This window comes from Oryzias latipes, chromosome 4, assembly GCF_053564925.1.
Source record: "Oryzias latipes strain Hd-rR chromosome 4, Olatipes_Hd-rR_3.1".
In the NCBI taxonomy this organism is placed as follows: domain Eukaryota; kingdom Metazoa; phylum Chordata; class Actinopteri; order Beloniformes; family Adrianichthyidae; genus Oryzias; species Oryzias latipes.
Window position 1 is genome coordinate 7,953,446 of NC_136240.1, and position 27,482 is coordinate 7,980,927.

General features: G+C 41.9%; 2 protein-coding genes across 8 annotated transcripts; one reads left to right on the forward strand and one right to left on the reverse strand.

Annotated features, from left to right (window-relative positions):
• The first annotated feature begins 1,496 nt into the window (after nt 1-1,496).
• On the forward strand, nt 1,497-12,332 carry LOC101156882 (uncharacterized). 2 transcript variants are annotated; one of them, XM_078945686.1, is made up of 5 exons: nt 1,497-3,079; nt 3,815-3,966; nt 4,575-4,719; nt 8,150-8,302; nt 11,823-11,960. In XM_078945686.1, the coding sequence occupies exons 1-5, from the start codon at nt 1,625-1,627 to the stop codon at nt 11,949-11,951; spliced, it is 2,034 nt and encodes a 677-aa protein (XP_078801812.1). In that variant the 5' UTR covers nt 1,497-1,624; the 3' UTR covers nt 11,952-11,960. The 2 variants fall into 2 exon arrangements, with proteins under 2 accessions (XP_078801812.1, XP_004067851.3); XM_004067803.5 differs by having other exon boundaries at nt 1,498-3,079; nt 8,150-8,443; nt 11,823-12,332.
• LOC101157120 (transcription initiation factor TFIID subunit 4) lies at nt 11,436-27,311 on the reverse strand. 6 transcript variants are annotated; one of them, XM_078945690.1, is made up of 16 exons: nt 27,173-27,311; nt 23,975-24,431; nt 23,504-23,625; nt 23,336-23,431; nt 22,940-23,041; nt 19,755-19,877; nt 19,387-19,476; nt 19,155-19,265; nt 18,367-18,439; nt 17,496-17,568; nt 17,253-17,413; nt 16,748-16,878; nt 14,781-14,906; nt 13,983-14,039; nt 13,538-13,640; nt 11,436-12,548 (listed from the first exon to the last, which is right to left on the reverse strand). In XM_078945690.1, the coding sequence occupies exons 2-16, from the start codon at nt 24,426-24,428 to the stop codon at nt 12,289-12,291; spliced, it is 2,082 nt and encodes a 693-aa protein (XP_078801816.1). In that variant the 5' UTR covers nt 24,429-24,431; nt 27,173-27,311; the 3' UTR covers nt 11,436-12,288. The 6 variants fall into 6 exon arrangements, with proteins under 6 accessions (XP_078801816.1, XP_078801815.1, XP_078801814.1 ...); XM_078945689.1 differs by having other exon boundaries at nt 13,505-13,640; XM_078945688.1 differs by having other exon boundaries at nt 18,322-18,439.
• Between the last annotated feature and the right edge of the window lie 171 nt (nt 27,312-27,482).

A 27,482-nucleotide genomic window follows, 5' to 3' on the forward strand; every position in this document is an offset into this window, starting at 1 on the left:
GATTATTTAACTTAATGTTAATGTGTTTAAATTAAACTTAATAACAATGACTATTTGTTTTAAAAGACTGCTAGAACTATGGTGCACTGGGGTTATGTCCTCTTTTCTAATGTACTTCTACCCTTCCTCTCCTCTCTATTTTTGATCATCATTTATCATTCAGTTCTCCATGCCTCTGTTTGGTGCAGTGCGATTCATGTATTGTCCCTCTTTTCCTCTCCCCTCGTGGGGAGTGGGAGTGCTTCCAGACTCCAGTTGGCTCATCCGTGCTCCTGTTCCTGACCGTGTACCTCGCCTCTGCTCCTACACCTGGATGTGGTTCCTGTCTCAGGCTCGACTCGCGCCCCTGACTGCCCCCCCCCAACCACGGCTGGATGAAGCTCGTCTGCTGGACTTTATATATGTAGTTGTAGCGTTAGATAAGTTAATTCTTCTCTAAGAGGTCTGGTAAACCTGTCCGTCCTGGGGGAGGATCCCTCCTTCATGTGGGCACCCCTCAGGTTTCTTCGTTATTTCCGGAATCCGGTTTTTTAGTTTTTCCTTAGTTTTTCCTTACCGCGAAGGGGGGTCTAAGGGCAGGGATGCCAGTATAGCATAGTCAGTTTGTTAGTTCATTTTAGTATTTTCCTATTGAACTCTTTGTATTCATGATCCTTTTGAGTTCATGTTTTACTTCGAAGCCCATCGAGACGACTGCTGTTGTGATTTTGGGCTATACAAATAAAAATTGAATTGAATGCCAGGAACAGAGCAGAGAGGGGAGGGGGAGGAGAGCTGACAGAGGCACAATGACAAGCTGATTAAAATGTAGGATTTTACAGGTGTTCTAGCAACACGCTGATGATTTCGGCTTATTATTATTATGTTTGCTTGACAAAAATTAACTGGTTCTGTTTTTTTCTTGTTTGCTTTCTCCTCACCTCTTTGTTCTCTTTTTGGTTTCAGATTTTAATTGTCTGTCTTGAATTTGTTGGTTTTGCTCCTTGCCTGTATACCTTCAGCTTCTTCTTGATGAATTCTCAGGGATCACATAAAGTGACTCATTTGTTATTTTTGCATCTAGATTTTAAAATTTGCCTGCTTAAAATGATTTGAAGTGAAAACCTCTCAAAAGATGGAGCTTATGAGCTTTAAAGAAGTCCTAAAATCCTTACATTCATTCATTCTGAGACTTGCTTTATGGAGGTGAACTCAAATTGAGACCAATTACGTTTTTCACATCTGAAAAACTTTGAGGACAAAAACGTTTGAAAGTATTATTAAAAACGGGGAGGGATTCTGTTTCGTCCACTTCAGGGAGGGTTTTTCAGAATAATCCGGATTGACCAATTCCTGTAATCTAGACCTAAACTAAATCTGATCGAAAGAATGTTTCTGATCTTTCTCTCAGAAAAAAAATGAATAAAAAGAAGTGAACTTTCTCAGAACGCGGCTGTTGGACCCGAGCCGGTTCTGACCGTGATGGTTCGGTTCCTTTGGCAGCGCGCGCATTCTCCTGCCGGGCTCGCCCCCGCAACCTAAAAACCTGCACGCAGAGTTGAAGGTCACGCGTACACACACAGCATCGCTGCGGTCCAAAATTGCGCATGCGCGCTACCTCGAGGACTGCTTCACAGACCGCAATATGGCGAGGATGGACGGCGGCAGAACTGCGGCGCAGGAGGAGCAGCGGAGTCCGGAGGGGGGTGGGGGCCCGGAGGAGGTGCAAAGGGTCCAGAACTCTGGTGATGAGGAGGAATCTGATTATGATGCGGAAGATTGGCTGTGGGGGTCCGAAACGACAGTTCTGGACTCCAGCGGCTCCGCGCGACAAACACGCGCGGTCGTTATGCGGAGTACGGAGCGAGGACCCTCAGAAGGGAACCTAGAGCCCCACCGCTGCATAACACCCCCCGGCGTGGACGACAAGTTCCGCCGCGGCAGGCTGAGCGAAAACACGCGGCTGGCCACTCGGTACGCGGTCCGGATCTTCAGGGAGTTCCTGCGCGACACAGCTCAAAGCCCGGACTTTGAAACTCTGGACAAGCACGCGCTGTGCGCGCGGCTGCGCTCCTTCTACGTGGAGGCGCGCTCCAAAAGTGGACAGGTGTATAGCAGGTCTTCCCTGATCAGCATCAGAAGCTCTTTGAACCGTTACCTGAACGAGCCGCCCCACAGTCGGACCCTGGACCTCACCAAGGACCCTGAGATGCGCAGCGCCAACCTGGTCCTGGCCGCTGTCATCCGCCGGCTGGAGGAGCAGGGCGCGGGCCCGGTGGTGCAGAAACAGGCCATCACGCGCGCAGACCTCAAGAAACTTTACGAGTCGTCCGTGTTCGACACCGGAACCGCGTATGGGCTGCTGAACAAAGTCTGGTTCGAGACCTGCATGTACTTCTGCACCCGGGGCCGCGAGAATCAGCGTGAGCTGCACGAGGACTCGTTCGGGTTGGCCGTGGACCGGAACGGCAGGAAGTTTGTTTTCTTCAAAGCTCTTGGACCGAACCCGAGGTCCCCGAGCCACGGTACCCGCTACGTCGCCTGGACCAGGAGACATCTGGATCCGCAGGAGGCCAGCCTGCCGCGCATGTACGAGACGGGAACGGAACTCTGCCCCTACGCCAGCTTCGCGCGGTTCCGGTCCAAGCGGAACCCGCTGTGTGCGGCTTTCTTCCAGCGGCCGCGAGACCAGTGCTCCGTGAGCGACGTCACGTGGTACGAAAACAAAGCCATCGGGAAGAACCTGTTGGGCATGCGGATGCAGATGCTGTCGCGCGCCGCCAAGCTCTCCAAGACCTACACCAACCACTGCATCGGAGCAGTTTCCATAGCAACGCTAAACAGCATCGTGGGGAATCGCGGATACAGATGTGCTGCGGAGACGGTCAAAGGTCACGCGAAATCCATGATGCAGCGCGTGCGTCGAGTGTCTGCCTCTCTGCTTCTTCATCCTCTGAGCTCATCTTCCTCAGCCTCACGGAGAAGATGCCAGGTCGGGCAGAACGGCGCGAGCCCACCCGCCAAGAAGCTGCGAGTGCACACACAACCGGATGACGTGACGTCAGCCAAGGAAAGTCACATGACCCACATGGGCGAACAGGTAATCTTGCAGACATGCAGGCAGCAGAACAGGAAAAACGACTGACCAGCCAAAGGTCCTCTTTCATTCACTAGCGGACTGTAAAACATGGATTCTAACATATCACATTTTTACGTTTATTTATTTAGTTGTGAAAACAGTTTTGACACAAGTAATAAAAACGGAACAAAGGAAGAACTTCCTAAAATAAATTCTTACATTTAAAACCAGAATCGGATTTGAAATTGAAAAAACAATAACAAGTATCACTTTAAAGGTAGCTAGATTTATGGATTCATTGTATTTCTTTCTTGTGTTTTTTTTAACCCCCTGATGGTAAATCAAAGAAAATGGGGCTTTACTGCTCTCGACCACATGGAGCGGATAAACATCTGTGCTCAGTCCGGATTGTTCTGGACAGTGATCACCAGAAAGGGTGATGCTGGACGATAGAAACAACTGAGATCTGGTACAAAGTGCAGATTGACTGCAATGAGGAGACCCACAATTACCCCACAGGGGTGCAGGGAGGACTGTAACCCCCATGGTAACTCAGTGTCACTGCACGAGTAATGGTTGAAAAAGATTTTGGTCCCAAAATGATAATGTTTCTTATAAATCATTTCGATATCTTTTAAATACATTTCTAGAAGTGTTTATGTAAATTACTAGTCTTGTCTTTCAAGTGTTACAGATGTCAGATAAGTTTGTGACCCCCCCCCCCCCCCCCCCCCTTGGGTGTCACGTGTGTTACAGGACAGCAGTAAGATCCCCTCCACATCTCCAAACTCCACTGGCATCCCACAAGTGGCCCAGCTCACCAAATCAAACGCACCCGTGCACATTGACGTGGGAGGACACATGTACACCAGTAGCCTGGCCATGCTGACCAGGTACCCCGACTCCAGGTGAGACAGCCCACCCCGAAACAGACCCTCTTAATCCCTCTAAACCATCTCAGTGAAGCAGCTATAAGTCTCCACTGTCATTGCAGACGCACAGGTGACATTAACACAATAAAAATGTTTGGAGCAAAAAAAAACCCAATTATTACCCAATAACAATAAAAAGTTATTATATATGCGATAATATAAAAACATTGCACACAGGAGTGCAGGGGGGGTGGGGGGTAGCACAGACATGTAGCCGTGGGTCGTCTCATTTCTACAAAGACGAGAAGGTGGTGTCATCAGCATAACAGAGCATTTTTCTAGCCCAGTTTCACACCCTTCAGTAAAGGGAGTGAATATTCACACTTTTTTTGGAAAAGTAAAGCATCAGAAATTAATGACAGTCTCTGACAAAAATAGGTTTTACCATTTCAGCTCAGACACAGATCACACCCGACTACAGGGATCACACCAGCTCCATACAGACTATAGTGTGAACTCCAGAAGTCACTCCCATTAGTGTGGTACCGACTTGCAAATTGAAATGTGTGTGGAGCCCATGATGATCAGACACGGCAGTTTCTCTAACTAAAGGAACCGACCTCTGTCTCCGTTTTTTTGGGCAGAATCGCTCGTCTGTTCAATGGAACAGAACCCTTGGTGTTGGACAGCTTGAAGCAGCACTACTTCATTGATCGGGACGGGCCCATGTTCCGCTACATCCTTAACTTCCTCCGGACTTCAAAACTGCTCGTCCCCGAGGACTTCAGAGTGAGTGTCAGCACTGACCTGAGGCCGTCGCTGCAGTGAGTTGAGAACAAGTAGCAGTAAATCCAGGCTAGGACACACTGGACACTAGGCCTGCACAATAGATCCAAAATTTACCGTCATTGCAAATCAGCCTGTGATATGTGTATCGCAAAAGACGGCATAATCGTAATAAATGGTTATCTTAAAGGTTTACATAAATGTTAAAACAATCTCATGGCAGCTTGATGTATGTAACAAATTAAATAAAGCCCTTTACGTATTTGACGTATGGACCCCTTTTATGCTGGATGCCTACCTCCTATGTAGACGTGGGATATTTGGAGTATAATTTACAGTGCCATTCCAAACTATTCACCCCCTTGGATGTTTGTCCCTTTTGTTGCTTTCATAAACCACTCATGGTCAATAAAACCTGTCTTTCCTCACACAAAAACTTACTAGAAGAGAGACTTGAGAGAGAAGCCACCGAGACCCCCACGACTACTTTGAAGCTTCAGCTGATGAGACGGAAGATAATGTGCATGTAGAAACTGCTGCCCGGGTTCTTCACCGGTCAAAGCTTTATGGGAGAGCGGCAATGAGAAAGACACTGTTGAAGGAAATACATATTAGAACTCCACTAGAGTTCACCAAAAGGCATGTGGAGGACTCCCTTATCAAGTGGAAGAAGATTCTTTGGTCTGATGAGACCAAAATTGAGCTTTTTGGCCATCAGACAAGACGACATAAAACCAAACACTTCATCAAAAATACACCATCCCCACTGCATAGCATGGTGGTGGCAGCATTATGCTGTGGGGATATTTCTCAGGCCCTGGGTGGCTTGTAAAGAATGAGGGCACAATGAATGCTGCAAAATACACTGATATCTTGGAGGACAATCTTTTTCGGCCTGCAAGAGATCTACGGCTTGGGAGGAGATTTATTTTCAAGCAAGACAATGATACAAAGCATACTGCAAAAGCTACACAGGAATGGTTAAAAAAGAACCAGGAAAATGTTCTGAAGTGGCCGAGTCAAAGCCCAGACCTAAATCCCATGGAGAATCTGTGGCTGGACTTGAAAAAGGCTGTTCATGCTCGGTCCAAACGCAACTTGACAGAACTGGAGCAGTTTTGCAAAGACAAATAGAGCTAAATCCCAGTGTGCAGATGTATAAGAATGATAGAGACCTATCCATACAAACCCAGTGCTGTGATTGCAGCCAAAGGTGTATCTACTAAATACTGACCTGAAGGGGGTGAATAATAATGCAAACAATTACCGTATTTTCCGGACTATAAGTCGCACCGGAGTATAAGTCGCACCAGCCCAAAAATGCATTATAAAGTAGAAAAAAACACAGATAAGTCGCACTGGACTATAAGTCGCATTTTAACTTTCACAACCTTATATGACACAATCATAGCAGACTGTTTATCTAATAATTTCACAGTAATTCTTTCTCAAACTTATTTATTTATTCTTTTCATGAAGCATCATTGGCTAACTAATACTCTGTTTTCATCCTGTATTTGTAGAAACAGTTTTCATTTTTATTGCATTTCTGAATCTATGAAATCATTGGAAAATAGAATATTGTGTTCTTAGCCTTCAAGATCTTACTGTAAAAAAAAGTTTGCTGATTCTCTGAGTCACTTAACATACTCTTAACACTTAACATACCTCATACATCAAATTGACCCAGGAACATCATCTCTGTTCCTCACAAATGAACATAACAGGAGGGTTAACAATGTATTTATTTCAATTTAGTTCTAATATAAGTCGCTGCGGAGTATAAGTCGCACCCCTTGCCAAACTATGAAAAAAAGTGCGACTTACAGTCCGGAAAATACGGTATATTTTTTCATTTTATATTTTGTTTCATTGACATTGCTTTGTAAAAATTTCTTTTCACGTGGACATTGAAGGTTCTAGTATATTTTTGTGTGAGGAAAGACAAATTTTATTGACCATGAGTAATTATGAAAGCAAAAAAAGGGACAAACATCCAAGGGGTTGAATAGTTTTGCAAGGCACTGTAAGTTATGTTGACTTTTCCTTACATAAAATTGTAGCAGTGAAATGGAAATGATGTATTTGTTTTTTGTTTTGGTGTTTGATCACGTATCGCAGTCACGTCGTCATCGCAGAATTAGTCCCTAACATCGAAAGTTTTCCTTAAATAGTGCAGCCCAACCGGACACAAAAGATGTGACACTTTAAACTCTAATCATGTCCATGCATGCACAGATGTGAACTGTGATGTTTGTACAGAATCAGAACATGTATGGTAATCTCCTGATAGTCAGTGTCCATGGAAGATTCTCAGTTATCACTGCCTATCACCTTGCTCTGTATTTCCCAAGAATGCATATAAATGTCTCATGTTTGATTAGATTTAGTTTATTTCAAGCATTAATTGTAGACAATACAAGAAAAAAATCACACAGATTTGATTGTTGTGTAAAACTTTGAGTATTTCACCACAATCAAGTTCACACATGTATTTGGAATTATGATCCTGTTGATCCTTAACTCCCCTTATCTTCACATCCTGAAATCAGAGTTTCTTTATACATTTTCTTGAATATTTGAACGTTGTTTGAGCTCATTACTTAACCCGTTCCAAAGTTTAGTGCCACACTGACACACACAAACTTTTCTTTGTGGTTCTTCTTATCAATTTGATCTTGAAGTTCCCACATCTCCTCAGTTTGTTGCCTCCTTCATTTTCTAAGAACTATTTTTTGATATTGAATAGTAATGATTTCCCACTGGCTCTGTAAAGAAGTTGTGTGGTGTAAAAATCAACAGTCATAAAGTTTTAAATGTGTGGATTGATAAAATAACTTGTATGATCAATGACACGCTTTATGTACAGTTCTGACAGTAAATAGACGATGCAATTAATTAATCCCCCAAATTGCTTTACAGTAGGTGAAATATGGTAGTATTAAGGAGCAGTACTATAGATATCTACAGTTGTATTCTAATATACATTTAGATTAATGATAGAAATACTTTTAGAAACTTTAGTTTGCATGTGTAAATTGTGTTGTTTTGTATGTCTATTTCTGTAATGCTATTGATTGAACTATTTGTGATCTTGTTCATGTTTGTTTTTACAAAATTTTGCATAAACTAAAAGATGTCCAGACTGATTAAGTATTAACAAATACAAGGAATAACTTAAACATAGATGTGTCCAGCTGGAGACACTGTCCAGACAGATGGATTTTTCTAAACCCCTGTATCCTCAACGATTTCCAGTACTTTCAAAGGTTAAAAAAGGAGTGGGTGTGATAGGTTATTGGGTATTTAAAAATGCAGGAAAAAAAGAAACAAAATTTGGTTTAAAAATGTCTCAAACTGAAAAACCGTCACATTTTTACATGCATCTGTGCCTGTTGAAGCACCAGCTAGCCGCCTTGTGTCTGCTGTGCAGGAATACTGCCTGCTGTACGAGGAGGCCGTCTTCTTCCAGCTCGCTCCTCTGCTAGAGGAGCTGGAGCGCTGGAAGGCGGAGCAGGAGTCCCCGTCCGGGTGCCGGCAGTGTGACTGTGCCTTGGTCCACGTGGCTCCAGGGCTCGGGGAGAAGGTGGGTGTGAGCGCCTGCCGCTCCGTCATAGACGAGGTCATTCCTGAGGTGACCATGCCTCTGAGCGCTGGCTGGACCCCGGACTGCACACACCTGTCTCGCTTCCCGCTCGGCTCACGCTGTCGCCTCAGCTCTGTGCAGGTATGAGCCGTCAGTCCTCTGCAGGTTCTGCAACGCTTGCTTTACCCGTCTGCAGAGTCAGCACTCAGGTGTTCCTCCTTAAGGCCATAGAGAGGAAGAGTTTCTTCTGTAGTGTCTGTGCTGGCTCAGTAAAAGCTAATTGGATTTTATTTGCTTTCAAATATTCTAACAGGTCAGTCAGACCTCCATTAATGCATATCCAGATCTGTAAGATTCTCAGGTTCAGGCTTTCCTGTTCCAAAGTTAAAACTAATCTCACGTTTCATTGCAGCTTCCACCTTTCTGGAGATATTTAGAAACAAAGTAAAAACTCAACTCTTTAAATCTTTTATGTACAATAAACAGTCTTAAGTTACTGAAGTATGGAGCTCTGCATATGACATTTCAAAGAAAAAAGCAATTTGTGTGCATTTTGTGCACATAAATTAATATCTTGTGCAAAAATCCTTCCAGTGGGGGTCTCTACTGATGTGTTACACTTTATGAAGGATCTAGTGATGGTCAGAGAGGTACAGGAGCGATCTGGAAGCCCCGCCTCCATCTGTCTGCCCTATGGCACCCGTGGCTACACAAGTAGCTCACTATCACCAAATATGAATAAGGAGTGAAGGAATTTGGATACTTGGTAGGTGCTTTGAGCATCTAGAAAAGCTCCATTTAAATCTAAAGCATGTGCTCTATGGGATGCTGTTTGTAAAGTTTCACAGTCAAATATTAACACCAATATTTTTGTTTATATTGCCTGTTTTAGGAGATAAAAAACAGGTTTTCAAATGCATAAAGTCACCTTTTTATTCATGTATTTATAAATATTACATTTTCTAACTAAATAAATAGTTTGCAAGCAAAATATTTTTTACAATTGTAAATTTTGTTTAGAAAACCTAATCTTTAGTTTGTAAACTAAATTTTATTTTGAATAAAATTAAACATTTAGCTTGCAAATCAAAAATTTAAATGTGAGCTAAAACTATATTTTCCAAACTAAACATTTAGGCTTTGTAACTAAATATTCATGTGTTAAATAAATATTATAAGTATGAGTCCAAATTAAATATATAATTACCAAGCTAAATGTTTAATATAAAGTTCATTTTTTTATAATTATATATTTAGTTTAAAAACTACATGTTTAGTTAGTAAACTAAATATTTATTCTTATAAAATTAAACATTAGGTTTTCGCCAATATGCAAATGAACCTGCTGATTAGTGGAAGTGAAGCAAAATAAAAGCTGGATTTTGCTCTGTCAGCAGCTTTTTCACAGACCTGCCTTTATGAGACTAAAGTTAGAGTCTGTCTTTTAGCCTGTGCTTTACAGGGCTCCAGACTAACTTTTTTCACTAGGAGCACTGTGGCCCCAACTGAAAATTTTAGGGGCACAACCAGAAAATTTAGGGGCGCATACCGTAAATCAACATGCTAACCAAATCTATTAATTTCCACTGTATTACTAATAAATACTTTAATAATAGATGCAGAAATTACAATGTGCTGTTTCAAATTCAGTGTCATATTTTATTCTGCACTTTTGAAGATGCAACAAGGTAAACTGACAGCACCATCAACATTACAAATAGTACATTACAAATAGTACATAATAGTACCATACATTTAGAATAAAAACATTTTTTTAGTACCGTATTAACCTTTTGGTCATTTCACAGTTTCAAACAATACCTAAATGTATGTAAATATTAGAGGATGGAAATTCATGTTGGCAACACCAAATAGGTGTAGCCAAGATGCACAATAAGCGTGTTTGAGATCACCCAGGTGAACTCAACGCTGCACAGATCACCTGGTGTGAGACGTATATTTTTGTTTTACCTCTAACATCACCTGTCAATCAAAACAAAAATATCACGAGAAAGGGGCGGGAGCAAGGCACCAACCTGAGCGAACGCAGCTGGAAACTGAATTGACTGAAAGCTGCCCTGATGACTACAAAACAATGCATTATGGGACATGTGTCCTGATGGGGTTTTGTAGGTCAGTGATTAATTAAAATAATTTAAAATACCAACTGACTAAAAAAGGCTACATCCATTACAAAACATTAAAATAATTATAAAAGATGTAATATCACAGATCATACTTAGGGGGAGAGGCATATTAAAACTAAATTGAATGTCAAGGACTACAACTTCCTGTTCTCCTTCAGTCTCGCTTTAGCTTCGCCTTCATGCCCCCCCCCCCGGTCACCCCAACTATCCAGGCGCGGCGCTGGTTCATCTTAAACACGTCTATCGTTGCATTTCCCCCACGTGTTTTAAATGTGTCTAAGACTAAATCGTGTTGTCGCTCACATGTGTTTAATGTTAGAGGCCCGTTAGTTGTCACGCAAGTAGGTGTGGGACATTTATGCTCCTCAGCTGACCATCTCCCACGGGAGCGGTGTGCTGCCGTTACAGCTGTGCATGAGAACCGCGGTTTGCTTCACGAGTTTGAGACCCCTGCTGTAGACTCTGGCACTGGTACACCAGCCGCAGGTCGGAAGAACGAATCAATAGTTCGCTTGCTCATAGCTCAGACGCACATATCAGGTTGTGATGATATTTGTCTCCGTTTCCTTTCCACAGATGTTTACGCGCGCTCGATTTTTTCTAGGCCCCTCCACGCATTTAGCCACTTACAGTGACTTTCTCTATTCTTCTCACAGACAGACATCACTCAATGAAACGCGAGCGTGTGCCCGCGTCTCATGTGCGAGTGTGTGTCTTTGCGTGCGTGTGCGCTCGCGTCTCATTGATTATTTCATTGCTCATTTCATTGATCATTGACCTACCCCTTCCATGTTTAATGTATAAAAAATTCGGATGGTGGGGGAGGCAAATTTACTGGTAGCACGTGCGACTGGGTGTAAAATTCAGTCGCACACTCTCAAATTTTCGTCGCAAAATGCGACCATGGGTCGCAGTCTGGAGCCCTGCTTTATTGTTAGGTGGAGGGAAAATCCCTCATTAAAATGATGCATCACAGGAGTCTAGTCTAACAGTTTGAAACTTTAAGAGAATGAAGATTCAAAGAAACAAGGATTTATCTAAACTCATTTTAAGTAAATGAGTTATTTTCCATATTCCATTTTAGTTGGAATCCTGCAAGAAAACTACAACACAGAGAAAGCTAGATTTAAATTCAGATTATCATCCGCAGACAAAAGAGATTAGTAAAATCAGTTTTTACATTTTTAAAATCCTAATAAAGGTACATCAAAAAACTTTTTACCAGCTAAATTAGCCAGGCCCCTGTTAAGAAACTTTAGCAGTGAAAATAATTTGTGTTATTAGATCAAAATGTAATAAAAAGTCCAGTCCATTTAACCAAATGTCTCATTTACAGAAGCTCTGAAACTCATCTGGTTCTTTTCTGGGTGCAGGTTCTGGAGCGCTTCCATCAAGCAGGGTTCAGGGTCTCAGGTTCCAGTGGAGGGGGAGTGGACTCGTCTCAGTTTAGAGAATATTTACTGCAGAGGGTCCGGGAGTCCTCCGGCATGGCTCTGGACTGAACACAGGTTTGGATGAAGATGCAGGTCAGAGCTGCTCCTCCTCCTGTTTCTCTACTTCAGAGTCACAGCAAGCAGAAGTGAAAAGCAGAGGAGCTGCTCAGCACAAAGCCAAAGCCTGGAGTTTTGGGATCCCTTCAGAGTGTCAGCAGACAAACAATGTGCCTGTGTGTTTGTGAGACGAGTGTGAATTCACACAAGACGTTGCTGTTTTCAGTGAAAACAAACATTCAGGGTCAGTCTGTGTTTTGGGTCAGCTCTTCCTCACTGGCTTGAGCTGCACCGTTGTCTTGACAGAAAAAAGAACGCAGTGTTTGCAGTCAGGAAGAACCTCAAATATTTAATCAACCATAACACAACTGGGTTTTCCTTCAGAACCAGAAACAGAAAGATTCAAAGATTCATTTACAAACTGGAATGAAAAAAAAAAGTAAATAAACATCAACACAAGATCAGAGGAGAAGGTCACACCGTAAACAGCATGGCTTTGTAGAAGGTGAGTGAGCGGTGCAGGACCGGGTCCTGCTCCATGCAGACCAGCAGATCCTTCAGAACCACCCGGGTGACCTTCTGAGTGCCCGGCCGGGTTGGCAGGCACACCTAGAGCACACAAACCCAGTCAGCTCTGTGCTCTCACCAGGAGGTGTCAGAACACCTCCCCATGTGATCATGACTATGTGGGAGAAACCCCCACAATAACCATCCACAGTACCAAGGTTCTTCAGTTGTGCTCAGTGTTCAGGAGCTGCATTAAAACCATCCACTATAAGAACTGGACTGAGTGACTCCTCCCTCCCCTGCCAGCGTTTTAAACAGGAAGTACCTGCTGGCTTCAAGAAGCCAAAATCCCACAGACTTCCATAGACAAACAAGCAGCTGTAACTCATTCAACTGGTCAGAATAAGTATTCTTCCTCTGATACCTTTTTTAACATGATCTTGATAATCCTCATATTTGTCATGTTATTTTTTTCTGTAGTGAAAGTTGTTCAAGTTAAAAACTGAACAGTCAGATGTTTCAATAAAAGTATGTGGTGCCTGGTGGCCCCCACTTTCAACAGATTTCATGTGGCCCACTTTTAAGTGGTAGGGCTGTGGACTTCCAACAAGCTCACTCCTGAATGGCGAGAGTGGTTGGCATAGAAACATCGACTTGTACCAATCACTGCTTAGTGCTTACTGATGCCGTCTCCCTCCAACATCACTGGACTTTGTTAGGTTGGAAGCGGATGTGTTCTAGGGGTGACACCACACTTATTCGCTCCAGTTTTCAAATACAGTCAATATGTAAAACCAAGTCTGCAGTAAACATGCTCCTTTAGCACGAGTTAAGATACCATGACTTAACAGGTATGACTGACTGAATGGTTTCCAGGTAAAATACCTTCAATACTGTGAATATTTCATTAGCTCTACTGGCAGATTTTTTTTGTTGCTAATAAGTTTTTCTTGTAAATTTTCTTATATCAAAACATAAAGTGATTAGCACTCAGTCAAATGTTTTCAGTCTATCAAGTGTAAGGGTTTTGCAGTGCTTTCCAGTTAGTCCAGATTCACCTGTGCACCTCTGAAGATGACCACAAACCTGACCGTTGCTCTGGTCCAGCACTCTCTTTTTTCGAGGTCCGATGGCGGCCAAAGCAGTGAGGTTGGCCTCCTTCTGCTGCAGCTGAGCTTCCTCCATCTGTTGCAGCTGCAAACACACACAGGCCACACCTCACTTCTAAAGCATGGTAGGTAAAATTCAAATTTATTTTAATCAAACTATGGCAGTTTTCCTACAAGTATCTCAAAACCCTCTGATCTGAACAAAGAAGTAAAGAGTCGGGCTGGGTTGATTAAATTGATTTATCGATCTGAATCGACCCAAGCTTAATAGATCAATAATCGATCCATAACATGCTTTTATGTAAGAGGGAATTCTAAGGTACATCCACAACAAATTTGGTGCTAGTACCACAAAATGCCCGATTTGTCTGAAATATCAACCCAACTGGTTCTGCTAAGACAAGTGTGTGCAGACAGCAGGACTCACCTCTTTGGCTCTCTGTCTGAGCTGCTGAAGCTGAGGATCTTCAGTGTGGGAGCGACTCTACAATCAAACACAACAGTCAGAACAAACAACAACACACTAAACTGCTAAAAGGTGTAGATTAGGATTTAGCCATTCATTGAATTGATCACACCATTATGTACATAATTGTGATTTCAAGGCTTTCATAAGGCTCTGACCATATCACAAGTGAACATAAAAGTGCACTGATCAGGAGTAAACGAGTCACTTCAATTTGCTGCACTTCACTTTAACCCTTGTGCTATTCTAGGCACTTTAACATTGGGAGTTGGGTCATCTAGACCCACTAGACAGTGCTCTGAACCTTTTTCTTCAATGATTTGTGATCTTCACTGGTGTCCATGGATTACATGAAATCCTTCCACCTTTAACCACCTTTGTCATGGTAGGGAGAACACGTCAAAGTAAGGGGTGGGGTCATCTGGACCCCATAGGATAGCACAAGTGTTAAGACATCGTGGTCTTCAAGGTTTCAGCATCAAGAGAACCGACAACCAGAACCCAGGAGTCAAAGAGGAACCCTATCAAATGTGAGGAACCATTAACCCTATCAAATGTGAGGAACCATTTTGGATTGCTGTGGGGATAAACTCAGATCCGCCAGGACGTTAGGTGAGAAATATGACCTGATGGCGTTCACCAGAGCTGCAGCAATGAACCACAGCAGCAGTCCCTCTACATTAGTTTGTGACACTGTTTTTTCCTCCAAACATTTATAGGTTATATAAAAAACTACAGGTGGGTGAAGGATTACCTTACCCTGGCTAAACGGAGCAGTTTCTCCTTCTCCTCTTCATCTCTTCTCTTCTTCTTCAGCTTCTCAATTTCCTCCAAGAAGCGAAGCTGAGAGCAGACATCACTCACCCTGTCATGCCAGGAATCCTCCTGTTGCCACAAAGCACATAGAACTTTAGTAAGTTCACAGTTAGTTAGGAAGGAGTAAAAAGATAACGCTGTGGAAAAAAGTTGATTCCAAACCACAGGTGCATAGAAAAAACTCCTAAAAACAACTGAAACAGTGACATATGTTATATAATCGTGACTTGAGACTCACAGGGATCACCTCCACCAAACAGACAAAGGATTAGTACCTGGTGTCACCCAATCAAAACCAATATGAAAAACAGAAAGGAGCCAAATAGACCTTAATTATGGTGAACAAGAGACCTTTATCCAGCAGGTCCTGAATAGTTCACCGTCTCAAACTTTGCTTGAGTTGTCTAGAGGGAAGGACTAAAATGAGCCTTGAACAGATAACAGCTCATCCAAATAGCCCAACATGTCTTTTTCCAGAACGTCAGAAAATGTCAGATGCAGGTGTCTCTGAGCCAGGACTATGAAAGCCATCCCCCTTCCAAGGGAGACAGCTGCAGCAGTACATTTGGAAAATGTCATCCGTGGTGGGTCGAACCCAGAGTAGAAGAGGGGGGGGTCCAGTGAAGATCCAGCTGGTAAATGTGCACCAATGTCTGTCAGGCACAAATCCTGGTAAATTTGGAGCATGGTCACTGAGCTTTACTGAAAGTGTGGTGAGGCCGATCACACCGTGATTGGATGGTAGGCAGGACCTACTGATAGAGCGCTCCATTGATAGAGAATTAATAAAGCCCTCTTTCTTAGCACCCTTTAGATCCAAATAATGTCCATAGCCGGACACGGTAGCGCACATGGATAGAGGTTTGTTTCATGACAACATCGATTTGTGGCCATAGTTCAGGTACACGGATAAACGGTTGTTCATAGCTGTTAGCTTAGGTGGTAGAAAAAAACAAAAACAAGTGAACCGTTTTAAGCTGGTGAACGCCACTTTCAACTGTACTGCTGCATCGGGGTACAGGGATAGATAACCATCCAGAGAAACCAGAGCAACAGCAGCTGTACAAAGACCCAGTTATATAAAATTGTGGTCATAACCTGACAAAGCATGCAAGGTAAGGCCAATGTCCACAACATCTTTACCCTAGTAGTGCACCCAAGTGTAGTGGTGGCTGGCTGAGGCTCCCATGCTCTGCTTTGACATATCTCCTCCATTACCTCTACTTGGGACCACCTAGCTAGCATCAAGTGGCTTCAACTGATAGCTCAACGAGTCAGCTCTCCGCAGGCAGACACAAATGCCTCGAAGGAATCAGTGATTAACCTCAACAAGAGTAGCTAAGTTAACTCCAAGTTGGCCATGGATAGATTGGTCAGACTAACTAGCAGCAGTGTAGCTAGCTCTGACCAACTGAGGTGTTCTTAGCGAGGTAAAGAGCGCAAGAACTGAGGGCAGTGCTTGCAATAATGGGAATTTACAAGTAGGTGTGGGACATGCAAGGCCAGACATGCAAGGGCACGAGACCCGATACGTGTTGTACTGAGTGGATTTCATGAAAGGGAACCCTGGTTTGTAAATATTTATTTATGCAATTTTCAAAAATATTTATTTATCTGCTTAAGTTCTATTTTACCAGAAAGTTCCTTGAGAAAAACAAACAAACGCTTTTTTCAAGGGAGATGTGGCCAAGATGTACAAACACACAAATATACTTTTAAAGAATACAAATATGTATATTATATATATATATATTGCTCGATTCATTTACTAGTCTGATTATCCAGGCCTGCTTTGTTTTCACCCTACCATTTAACACTTGGACCTTTTATTTGCCGCAACCAACAACATCCTATTTAGATAATTACAACAGCTGAGCTGGAAAAAAAAAGCAGTTGAAGTATATGTGCACCTGTGGAGATGCCCTACGGTGTTTAGCCACAGCAGAGATCTTCTCCACCAGCTCACGCAGATACTCCTGAGTAGCATGAGAAACTACAGCCACCACATCCGGACCCACATCAGTTACTCCCAACGGCTCTCCTAACAGAAGACAATTTCCTTTACTCTTTTGAGCAATAAGACACCAAACACACAAACAGATAGTGTAAGAAGTCCAGAATACATTTTTAAATGTCTCTAGAAATTTCAGATAAATGGAGCTTTACATGCCCTAGAAAAATGAAAAGTGAGAGGTTCCACAGAAGTTTGGATGAAATCAGGAAGCAAGTCTATCTAGTTGTTGTTTAGCCTGTTTTTGTCAGATGGGTTCAACAAAGACTCCTGGAAATGTTCAGCATTTTGTTTTTGGATTTAATAGTAGTGATGGAAAAAAGAAAAAAAGTGTCAGTGTCTGGTTTAAAGCAAGTTAAAACCGGACCTGCTTGTGGAACTGACAGCCCAACACAGCACATTACCTGTGTGCAGGATTGAGGTGAGCAGGTCATGAGGTGAGAGGAAGAGCTGGTCCTGGCACGACTGCACCACAGAGCCCACAGTGGAGGTGAGATTTCGAGCATTTTCCTCTCTCAAGTTGACTCCAGCCATGGAGGCCACATCATTGATGTCATCATCTTCTCTGCCGCACAGAAATAAGCAAACCCTCTGTGAGCACTTTGGAAACCACACAACCCCCTGAGCTAAGATCTGACCATCCTTACCTGTAGGATCCATAGCTGGCTCTGAATGGAGCTCTGGACTGATCCTGAGCAGTGCGTTTCCCTGGAAACGCTCCTGTTCAGCAAGGAGAGAAACCTTTAATTCTGCAGAGGACTGTACAGATGTTGCAATAACGAAGATTCTGGCCTGATCTGGACCAATCATCCTGGACTTTCTGCATGTTTTTCATGCCAGAAAAGGAGGAGGAGCCAAGTCCGTCCAGGTGCAGACACCTGGGACATTCGCACACGGTATAGTTTAAAGCAGGAGTGTCAAACTCATTTTTACTGAGGGCCACATCAGCATAGTGTCTGTCCTCAAAGGGCCAGATATAATGTATACATGTAACTAAATGTAAGGAAAAATAAATGTAACTACTCCTTAATGTTAAATTACTCATTATTTATTCTAACTTTTTAAAGTGACAATTACAGTAGCATAGAAAACATGTTTGCTTGTTATTCTAGCATAAATCCTTTTAACTTTGATTCTGTCAGGTTAGGTTATATGGACAGTGTTTAAGTCCTAATATATAATATAGCTGCCCAATCCAATATTTCAAATCCAATTCCCACTAGATATGAATAAATACACACCAATTTTTATTTTAAGAAATTAAAAACTCGCGGGCCACATAAAATGACATGGCGGCCCACATTTGGCCCGCGGGCCTTGAGTTTGACACGTGGTTTAAAGAGCGCGCAGTATCACATACAAACAGAAAAATGAAACATTAGATTTTAACATTTCATTACAAAGTTTTAGGAAGGCAGGCTACTGCAGAAGAGTTTGTCACCAGATCAGTTCTGAAGCTCCTCGTGATGATACCTGAGATGTGACGTACTGACAGAACCACTGTGCTGCCGGGCCCACCTCTGTGAGATATGTCGGTTCTGGATTGGGTTGAAATTGCCGGTCCTGAGCTTGAATCAGATGCACGGAGAACCTGTAGCAGAACACATTCACCTGAAGATAAATAAACTCTGATTCTGGGCAAAATGCTGTGTGACTTCATGAAGGGGAAGAAAAACTTATAACACAAAAGGATTAAAAAAATAACCAAAAAGCCAGAAAATAATAAAAACAGGTGGATGTCATGTTGAAGCAGCAGAACCTGTCATTCATCTGAAACAATAACTCAAATTCACACATTACTTGACTCGACCATCCAAACGACGTTTACCCTCCATGACGGAGCAAACAGCCCCAGAAATCGTTCTGGCTGAGAGAGAGAATCCAGGTTGGGATTGGGATACATTTCAGAAACTCAAACCATAATTTATAAAAAACTTTCACAACTTAACCTTAGTCAGTGTGGTGTTTGAGAATGAAAAACAGAAAACAGGAAGGTATCAACCAGATAACAGAACTTAAATAATGGAATTGTATTTACTGTGGATTATTATTTAGAACAAAGACTGGGTCTGTGGAGATTTGACATAAACATGTTAAAAAGGTAATAAACAGGTCTTATGATAAAAGCAAGGAACAGGAATGATCTACAAAGCCTAAACCATCGCAGACACCTTACCGCCCCCACATGCATTTAGACCAGGAAAAAAGGAAAAAAAAATCTTCCATAAGCAGAAAGAATGAGGCCAATGACAGGATAAATGACTATAAAGAGGTTAACATTAGCACGCCCTCTGATCAGACATTACCTGCTGTCTGCTCATTTCTGCCTCAGACAACTTTGTGTTCTTGGAGGTGGAAGCCTGCTGGATGAATAGCTGTGGGTCTGATGTCAGTGAACGCACCGCAGGGAGGCTTTTCTAAAGTCAAATGATGAGAGAAACATGAGGTTTGTCGGACACTGACGTGGTAACCGCAGGAGGTATTGCTGCATGCATGTGTCTTGTTTAAAACTTTCAGAGTTTGTTTGGTTTGTTTCACCTTCAGGAAAGGCACCAAGCAGGGCTGCGGCGTTGACTTCAGCTCATCATACAGCAGCTCAGTGAACTCCTCCGCCTCCATCTTTCCTTCCTGCACCAAAAAGAGAAGAGGCTCATAGAACTCAGATCAGAAGACAAGCATTCATCAAGAGAACAGAAACTGTTTGGGAAACATCCTGAGGTTGAGGAACATCCCTGCTTGACACAAACTCATCCTGAAGAGCTAACGAGTGGACATGAGACCAAATTCTAATCTTCTAGAAAATGAGGAATTCGTAGTGACTGAGCCTTCACACATGCCGGATGAGACTTTCATAAAAGAAACGAAGATCTTTTAACTTGAAGAACTTAAGGGAGGAGTTGGATTACCAGCAGACTCCGGACCAGTCCTCGAACATTGTTGGCCATGTTGGCAGACCTGGAGTCACTGGAAGCCAGCTTGATCAGAGTCACCAAGAAATTCTTACACTTCTTCACACTTTCCAAAGTCTCCTGTTGGAGAAAAAAATGAAGAAAAAGCTCAAACATTTTTGCAGAAGAAAACACAGAGAGACAAACCTGATTAAAAAGAGGCAACTGAGGAGAGAGAGAGGCAGAGAGACCTCTGATGATGATGATCTACAATATTTACAGATTCAAAGGCAGAAATCACCAAACGGAAACTGAAAATTAACTAAACTTATGTTTGTTTCAGTACAAAAGTAGCAAAACGTTTCATGTGAATAGTAGCAAAAAAAATACTAAAAGGTACTTATCTTCAGAATACTTATGGTATTTTTATTTATTTATGTCATATTTGTTTTTTATCAATAGCTCTACAGTCTGTAGTTTATTCCCTCCATCAGTCTTGTTTTTTCATTCTCTCTCATTAGGATCTGGACTTTCCTGGTATCATGGTCTAAGGCCATCTCCACCTTTCATATTTCATTAACTGTTCAGTCTTCCGATGTACAGTTTTCCCTTATCTGACTATAACAATGGAAATCTACAATACTCTGATTTGAAGCCCTACTCTCTTTCTCTTTTGTCTTTTCTAAAAACAGGATAATCAAGAAAAAAAGTTCACCCTTAACTTTTCTACATTAGAATTCAAAATGGTCCCACACAACACTTTACCTGTCTTTGTGTGGTTCAGTTTTCTGTTTCTACAGCTAAAAACACATTTAATTTGCTTACAGTGAACCAGAGTTTGTTTCCCTGATAATCCGGAACAAATTTTCAGTCTAAGTACACCCAAGCGGACCCTGATCAGGAACCAGGAACCCCTCTCTGACCCATCTTTGGAGGTGGTCTCGGTTCGTTTCCAATCGCACTGAGCTTGTTTGCTCTGAGTTTCCTCAGTCTGGATACAATCCGTCATCAGAGCTGAAAGCTGAACCAAACAGTCACGTGATGTAAACAGATTAGGAATGAGATGAGCCACAGACTAATGTAAAGCACAGATTGTTGTGTTGTCAAAGAGGGAAGAACGGTTCACCTGTTGATGTTTATTTTAACATAGCTGAAAAAACTTTTTATATGCTTTTCTGCGTCTTGTTATGCGCTGCTGTGACGTAGGGCTGGGCGATCTAGAATTTTTTATATCACGATATAGTTTTTTTTCCATATTAGACAATATCGATACACAGTCAGGACCATAAATGTTTGGACAGAGACACATTTCTAATTCTGTTTCTGTACAATACCACAGTGAATTTTAAATAAAACAACTCAGATGCCATTGAAGTGCAGAGTTTTCAGCTTTTATTCTATGGATTGAACAAAATGATTGCATAAAAATGTGAAAAACTAAAGCATTTTTTAAACACAATCCCTTCATTTCATGGGCTCATAAGTAATTGGACAATTGACTTCCATGCTATTGCATGGGCAGGTGTGGGCAATTCCCTTGTTATGTCATTATGAGTGAAGCAGATAAAAGGCCTTGAGTTGATTAGAGGACTCGTGCTGCATTTTGAAGATTTTGCTGTGAACAGACAACATGCGGTCAAAGGAGCTCTCCATGCAGGTGAGAGGAGCCATCATTAAGCTGAGAAAACAGAAAAAAACATGCCAGAAATTGCTACAATATTAGGAGTGTCAAAATCAACAGTGTGGTACATCCTAAGAAAGAAAGAAAGCACTGGTGAACTCAGCAACGCAAAAAGACCTGTATGTCCACTTAAGACAACAGTGGTGGATGATGGCAGAATCATTTCCATGGTGAAGAGAAACCCGTTCACAACAGCCAACCAAGGGGAACAACACTCTCCAGGAGGTAGGCGTGTCAATATCCAAGTCTACCATAAAAAGAAGACTGCATGAAAGTAGATCCAGAGGGTACACTGCAAGATGCAAGACACTCATAAGCCTCAAGAATAGGAAGGCTAGATAGGACTCTGCTAAAAAGTGGCACTGGGACACTAGTGTTTATTGATGACGTGACACAGGACAGAAGCAGCCGTTCAGAGACAGACTGTCCTGCTCAGATCCAGGTGAATGCAGCCAAACTGATTGGGCGGCGTTTCATAATACAGATGGACAACGACCCAAAACATACAGCCAAAGCAACTCAGGAGTTTATTAAAGCAAAGAAGTGGAATATTCTTGAATGGCCAAGTCAGTCACCTGATCTTAACCCAATTGAGCAGCATTTCACTTGTTGAAGACTAAACTTCAGACAGAAAGGCCCACAAACAAACAGCAACTGAAAGCCGCTGCAGTAAAGGCCTGGCAGAGCATTCAGAAGGAGAAAACCCAGCATCTGGTGATGTCCATGAGCTCAAGACTTTAGGCTGTCATTGCCGACAAAGGGTTTTCAACCACATATTAGTAATGACCATTTTGTTTTCAGTTATTTCATTTGTCCAATTACTTACCCATGAAATGAAGGGATTGTGTTTCAAACAAACATAAAATTGACAAATCTTTTTGTCAGCATCCTGTGAACAAGCTAAGAACTAAAAACAAATTCTCATAATTGTGTCTAGTAGTTTAGATTGTTGCTGCTGTCCAGGACACTGAACCCCACATTGATTTTGGTGGTTACAGGTTGGCGCCAGTGTTAGGCAGCAGATGTGTGTGTGTGTGTGTGTGTGTGTGTGTGTGTGTGTGTGTGTGTGTGTGTGTGTGTGTGTGTGTGTGTGTGCATGGCCGAATGTGTGTGTGCATGGCTGAATGTGTGTGTGCAAGGCTGAATGGACTGTAAAGCGCTTTGAGTCTTCTAGGAAGATAGTAAAGACCTGTATAAGTATACGCCATTTACCATTAACAATTACAAAACAGAGACTAAGAAACACAAATTCCACACTTTTTATTTTTGGAAGAATAGTCATCAATGATCAATAAATAGTATCCAGGCCTATCCCAAATACAGAAACTGAAATTGAAAGTTTTTTAATGATAAGAACTTTACATTTGGTGTTTTATTTAGTTTAGTTTTTTTTTTATATTTATTTTGTTTTATGTATTCAAACAAAACTCACAAAACATCTCTCTACTAATTGGGAGTTTTCTTCTTTTTACTTCAGCAGCATGATGAACCTCTGTTGCCCTTAAACATCACAAACACTCACCTTACTGAAAGTCCTTGTTGGCTCCTTCCTGGTGTCTGCAGACGCCTGGGGGGGAGCTCTGAGGTTTGGGGCCGCAGCAGCTTTGGGAGCCACGGCGATGACCTGGACAGAGGACAGAGCTTCTGCAGGCAGACCACATCTACTCCCTGATGGACTTGCAGTGGGCCATTTCAACAGCGCAGCTGCTAGTTCATGCTAAGTTCTGGATGTAGAATGTCTTAGTTCTGTAGAACCCTGCCCTACAGGTTTCACTCTTACACAAAGGATTCTGCTTATCATCTTGGCACAAGTCTGATCCTTGGTACACTCATTTGGATCTGTAATGTTGGAGAACACGAAGACAAACATACGGTTTGAGGATTCTGTGGGACCAGGAGACAATTGGTGGAACTTTACCAGAGCTGGCTTCTGAACTGTCTGAAAGGGGGAGGGCGTCGTCATCTGGATGACAGATACCTTCTCGTTGCCTTTGGCTCCTGTGGCTGTGGACAACTGGAAGCAGCCGGGTCAGAAAGCTGACTGACAGAACAGCAGGAAGTCTTACACCAATCAAGCCAAACGCACCTGCTGGGTCGGAACACGGGGCGCCTGGCTGCTGACAATTCTCGTCCCTCGCTGAGCTTGAGCCAGAACCTGCTGGGAAACCAGCATCAGCTGACCGCTGTCACTGCGGATCAGCATCATGCCTGCCAAAAGGAAAACCATCAACACACTGATCCTGAACAGAACTGATGAGTGTCAACCCAGCAGAACCAGAACACACAAGATGGCTAAGCTGTCCCTCCCTCACTCCATAACTTTGCCCACTCAAACTGCTGAGCAACTTCAACCATGCAGCAGACCAGAACCAAAAGGTTTCTCTGGTTTCTGTCCCAGGAAACAACACAGGTTTTGGATTTTGGCTAAAAATGGCCAAATCATAATTAAAAGACCATTGGGAACACTGAAGATAGATCAAAAGAAAATTGGAGTGGGTCTTTAAAAAAGTTAGACAAACTCACATGGTAGGATTCAGAGAGAACACCTGCAGCTCACCTGCGGGTATCTGGAGGTTGGGGGGCAGCTTTGGTGAGGCATTGTGTGGCGCTGTGGGGGCCAGCGGCTGTGCAGCTGCTGTTCTGGGAACAGTTATTACCACCATCCTTCCAGGGGGGGTCACCTGACTAACAGTCTGCTTTGGGACCAGCTGGCTGGGATGACTCGCCCCCCCTTGGACTGTGGGCTTTGCACTCAGCATAACAGAAGGACAGGGCTGTGCCACCGCTACAGCACCTGCAGAAGGGTTAGGCTGGTGAGCCTGACTGAAGGGGATGACACTGAGTGGGAGAGACTCCCTCTGGTGGTTGGTCACAACAGAAGGCTGGGGGGTCGAAGCAGCAGCTCCACATTTGATTGGGACACGTGTGAGCTGGAGTTGGACAGACGAGTCTTCCTCCCCCAATGACCCACACGAGTCTGACTTTGGAGCTTGGTCCCCCACATGGTTCATCACCTAAAAGTCACACAGAATAACCGGTTTCTCTGACGTGCACAATGGTGAGTGTGATTCATGATCACTTGCAACCTCCAAGCTGACGAATCCAGTCTTTAATGAAACGGATGATTACAAAAGGAAACTTTTACCAAATTTAGACATTATTCCAGATTTCATTATTCAGTCTATTAATCTATTCAATCATTTCAAATATCCTAGAAGAAAAACCTGCATCACATTTCTTAATCTGGCAATTTAAACTAATGCAACACAAAAATGAATTTCAAGTATTGAAATCCTTAATTCCTAATTCCTAATTAAGACTAAAGATCCTCTCTATTGAAAAGGGTGTTCCTGGAAGGGGCTGATCCCACTGGTCAACGTCAAAATGTGAGAACCCGCTGGTTTTCGTGGATTGGGAGGGGCTGGTGCTCAGAGCACAGGTTTTTAGAGGAATACTCAAATGTGTGAATGGATCAAATGACCATTTTACGGTTTCATTTAGTGAGGAATGAACATTATGATACACTTAAAGCTTTTACAATTTATCAAAAGATAATCATAGTGGGCCTTTTAGGAAAATATTATTCCACTTTCAACCAAATTCATTTTTAAGCCTAAATTCAAACACTATTCCCTGATTTCTTCACTATAAATCAAGAAATAATTTGGGTATTCAGGACATGTTACCACGGTAACTCAGGTTACTCCAGTAAAGCTATCGTCCTCTTGTGACAGATGCAGGAACTGCAGTTTGACTACTAATCAGTAAAGTCAAATTCACGTGACCTACACATACAGAAAATTGTATTTGCTCATGATTTAATGTTTCTTGATAGGAAGCAAACAGGCACATTATTTAAAAACACAGGCAGATCAGTGGACAGGGAGGTAAACAAGAACAGATGAACCATGTGCTGGCCAGTGGACAGTTCTGTGCTTTTTTGTTGTTTCTTTTTTCATTTTATTTTCTGGAGGCTTTAAATGTGAGCAATTTTCTAACTTAATGTTCATAAAAAGTTTTAAGAGTCATCTTGATATTGTTTAAAATTATTTAATCAGAACAACAATTCTGAGCATATTCTTTTGGATTTGTTTTTGTTATTATTATTGTAATTTAGATCAATTTCCCCTGATCTTTATGCCACTCGAAAGGGCTTAAAGAAAAATTTCCAATGGTATAAAGATCATTCAGATAGGTCACAAAATAAGAAGGTTACGGGATTTTAAGTGATCACATGTAGGGCGTAATTTCATTCATGAATAAAAAGCAAAACAACTAAATTTTTGTGATGCGATGCAGAGATGAGTGTGTTCTTGGTGTAATAACTTTCTCATTACTTGTCCAATCCAAGAGAGATGTGCATCATTGCAAAGCTAGTCAAAAGAACCACAAGAATTAAAGTTGATTTCAAATTAATTTTTATTTACACATTACTGAATAACAATTAATTAGGAATATAATAAAGAAAATGGTACAGTTCAATTTAAAGCGACAGAGGCTGTGAGGCAGAGTAAAAACTGACAACTTCAGCATGACATATAATGTTTATAAAATGATTTAGCTTTAAAAAAAAAAATAAAAAAAAAGATCAACACACATTTTTAAGTAGAAATGTTATTTACACAATTTTTTTCATTACACTACAAATTAACAATATAGAGATTCCGGACTTTCATCTCCACTAAAGGTGGCAGCAATCCCAGGCATCACCAAAACATTCTTCTTCTTTTTTGGAACCATGGAGCCACAACAGAAAAAGAAATATAAAATATAAATATCCAGGTGGCAGAGCTAATTTTCATAAAAATACAAAAATGAAAACACATGATGAAAGTCAGAAGAAGAAAAAAAGATTAAGTCTGCAAAAATATTAAACTAAAGGGTAAAAATACTCTGAAATATTTTTAAAGTCATGATTGATTTTTAAAAATAAATAAAAATAATACAACTTTTTACTTTTAAAAATACCAAATTCTAAAAGTACATTATTAAGTTACATCTGGTGCTGTATGTTTGTGGACTTTGGCTACAGCCAATCAGCTTACTAAAAGCCGGTCACATGACCTCATGCACCAGCATTCACTGCTTTGACACAGAGGCTTGCGAACGAGAAAACAGTACCTGCTAAGTGCTCTTCTCTCGTTAAGTTTGCAAGAGATGAAGAATACAACAACGAAAATCGACTATTATGATAGTTAGACATCAACTAACTTACCTTAAAAAGCCGACGAGTGGTTTTGTGAACCGCAAATTCCATCCAGAAAATGTCCTAACTTGTACGGATTGAAACAAATTCCAGAAGAAGCAGGTTATAGACAATTGTGGACTATTTAACTCTAGATCTAGTGCTTCCATGTATACTACACACCGATCATGTGACGCCTAGTATTATTTAAAAAAGGAGAGAACGCTTGCGTGCAGAACAGCTGTTCTGGGCGAAAATTCTGGTCGGTGGCTACTTAAGCTAGGTCATGCGCGCATGCTTAAAACAATTCGTGGATAGTTGTTGAGGAAAACTTATGATTTTACGTCCAAAAAGACAGCGTGACGTCAAATATATAACGTCTTTTTGAGAATACTTTCATCTAGGATGGTTCCAGAAAAGTTTATGTCCAAAATGGACACGCCACCTCTAGCTTAGCATTGCTTAGTCAGTGTTTAAGTTAACATTGTATATGAGAACAAGGAGATTTTCCCGCTTAATTCCTGAAAATATTCACGTTTTCCGATAATCTAAATTTTTTATAAAACTTACCAGAGACTGTTGACGCTGTAAATCATGAAAATCTATTTGAAATGTATGCTGGTAGCTTTGAGTTTGCGCGCTGTGCTCGCGCCTTCAGCACGCGCTCACTCAGTTACGAGATGCGTTCGCGCGAGTCCGAAATAACAAACACCCGTGTTGTATAATTAGTGCTAGGGAAAAGAAAATAACTCATTTAGTCTCTGACAAACATTCTATATTTAAAATTGTTTTTTAAAGTTTGGTCACATTGAGAAAGAACATAGATGTGTCTGATCAATTTAAAACTAAACAAAAATATACAACTCAAAGGTTGAATGTT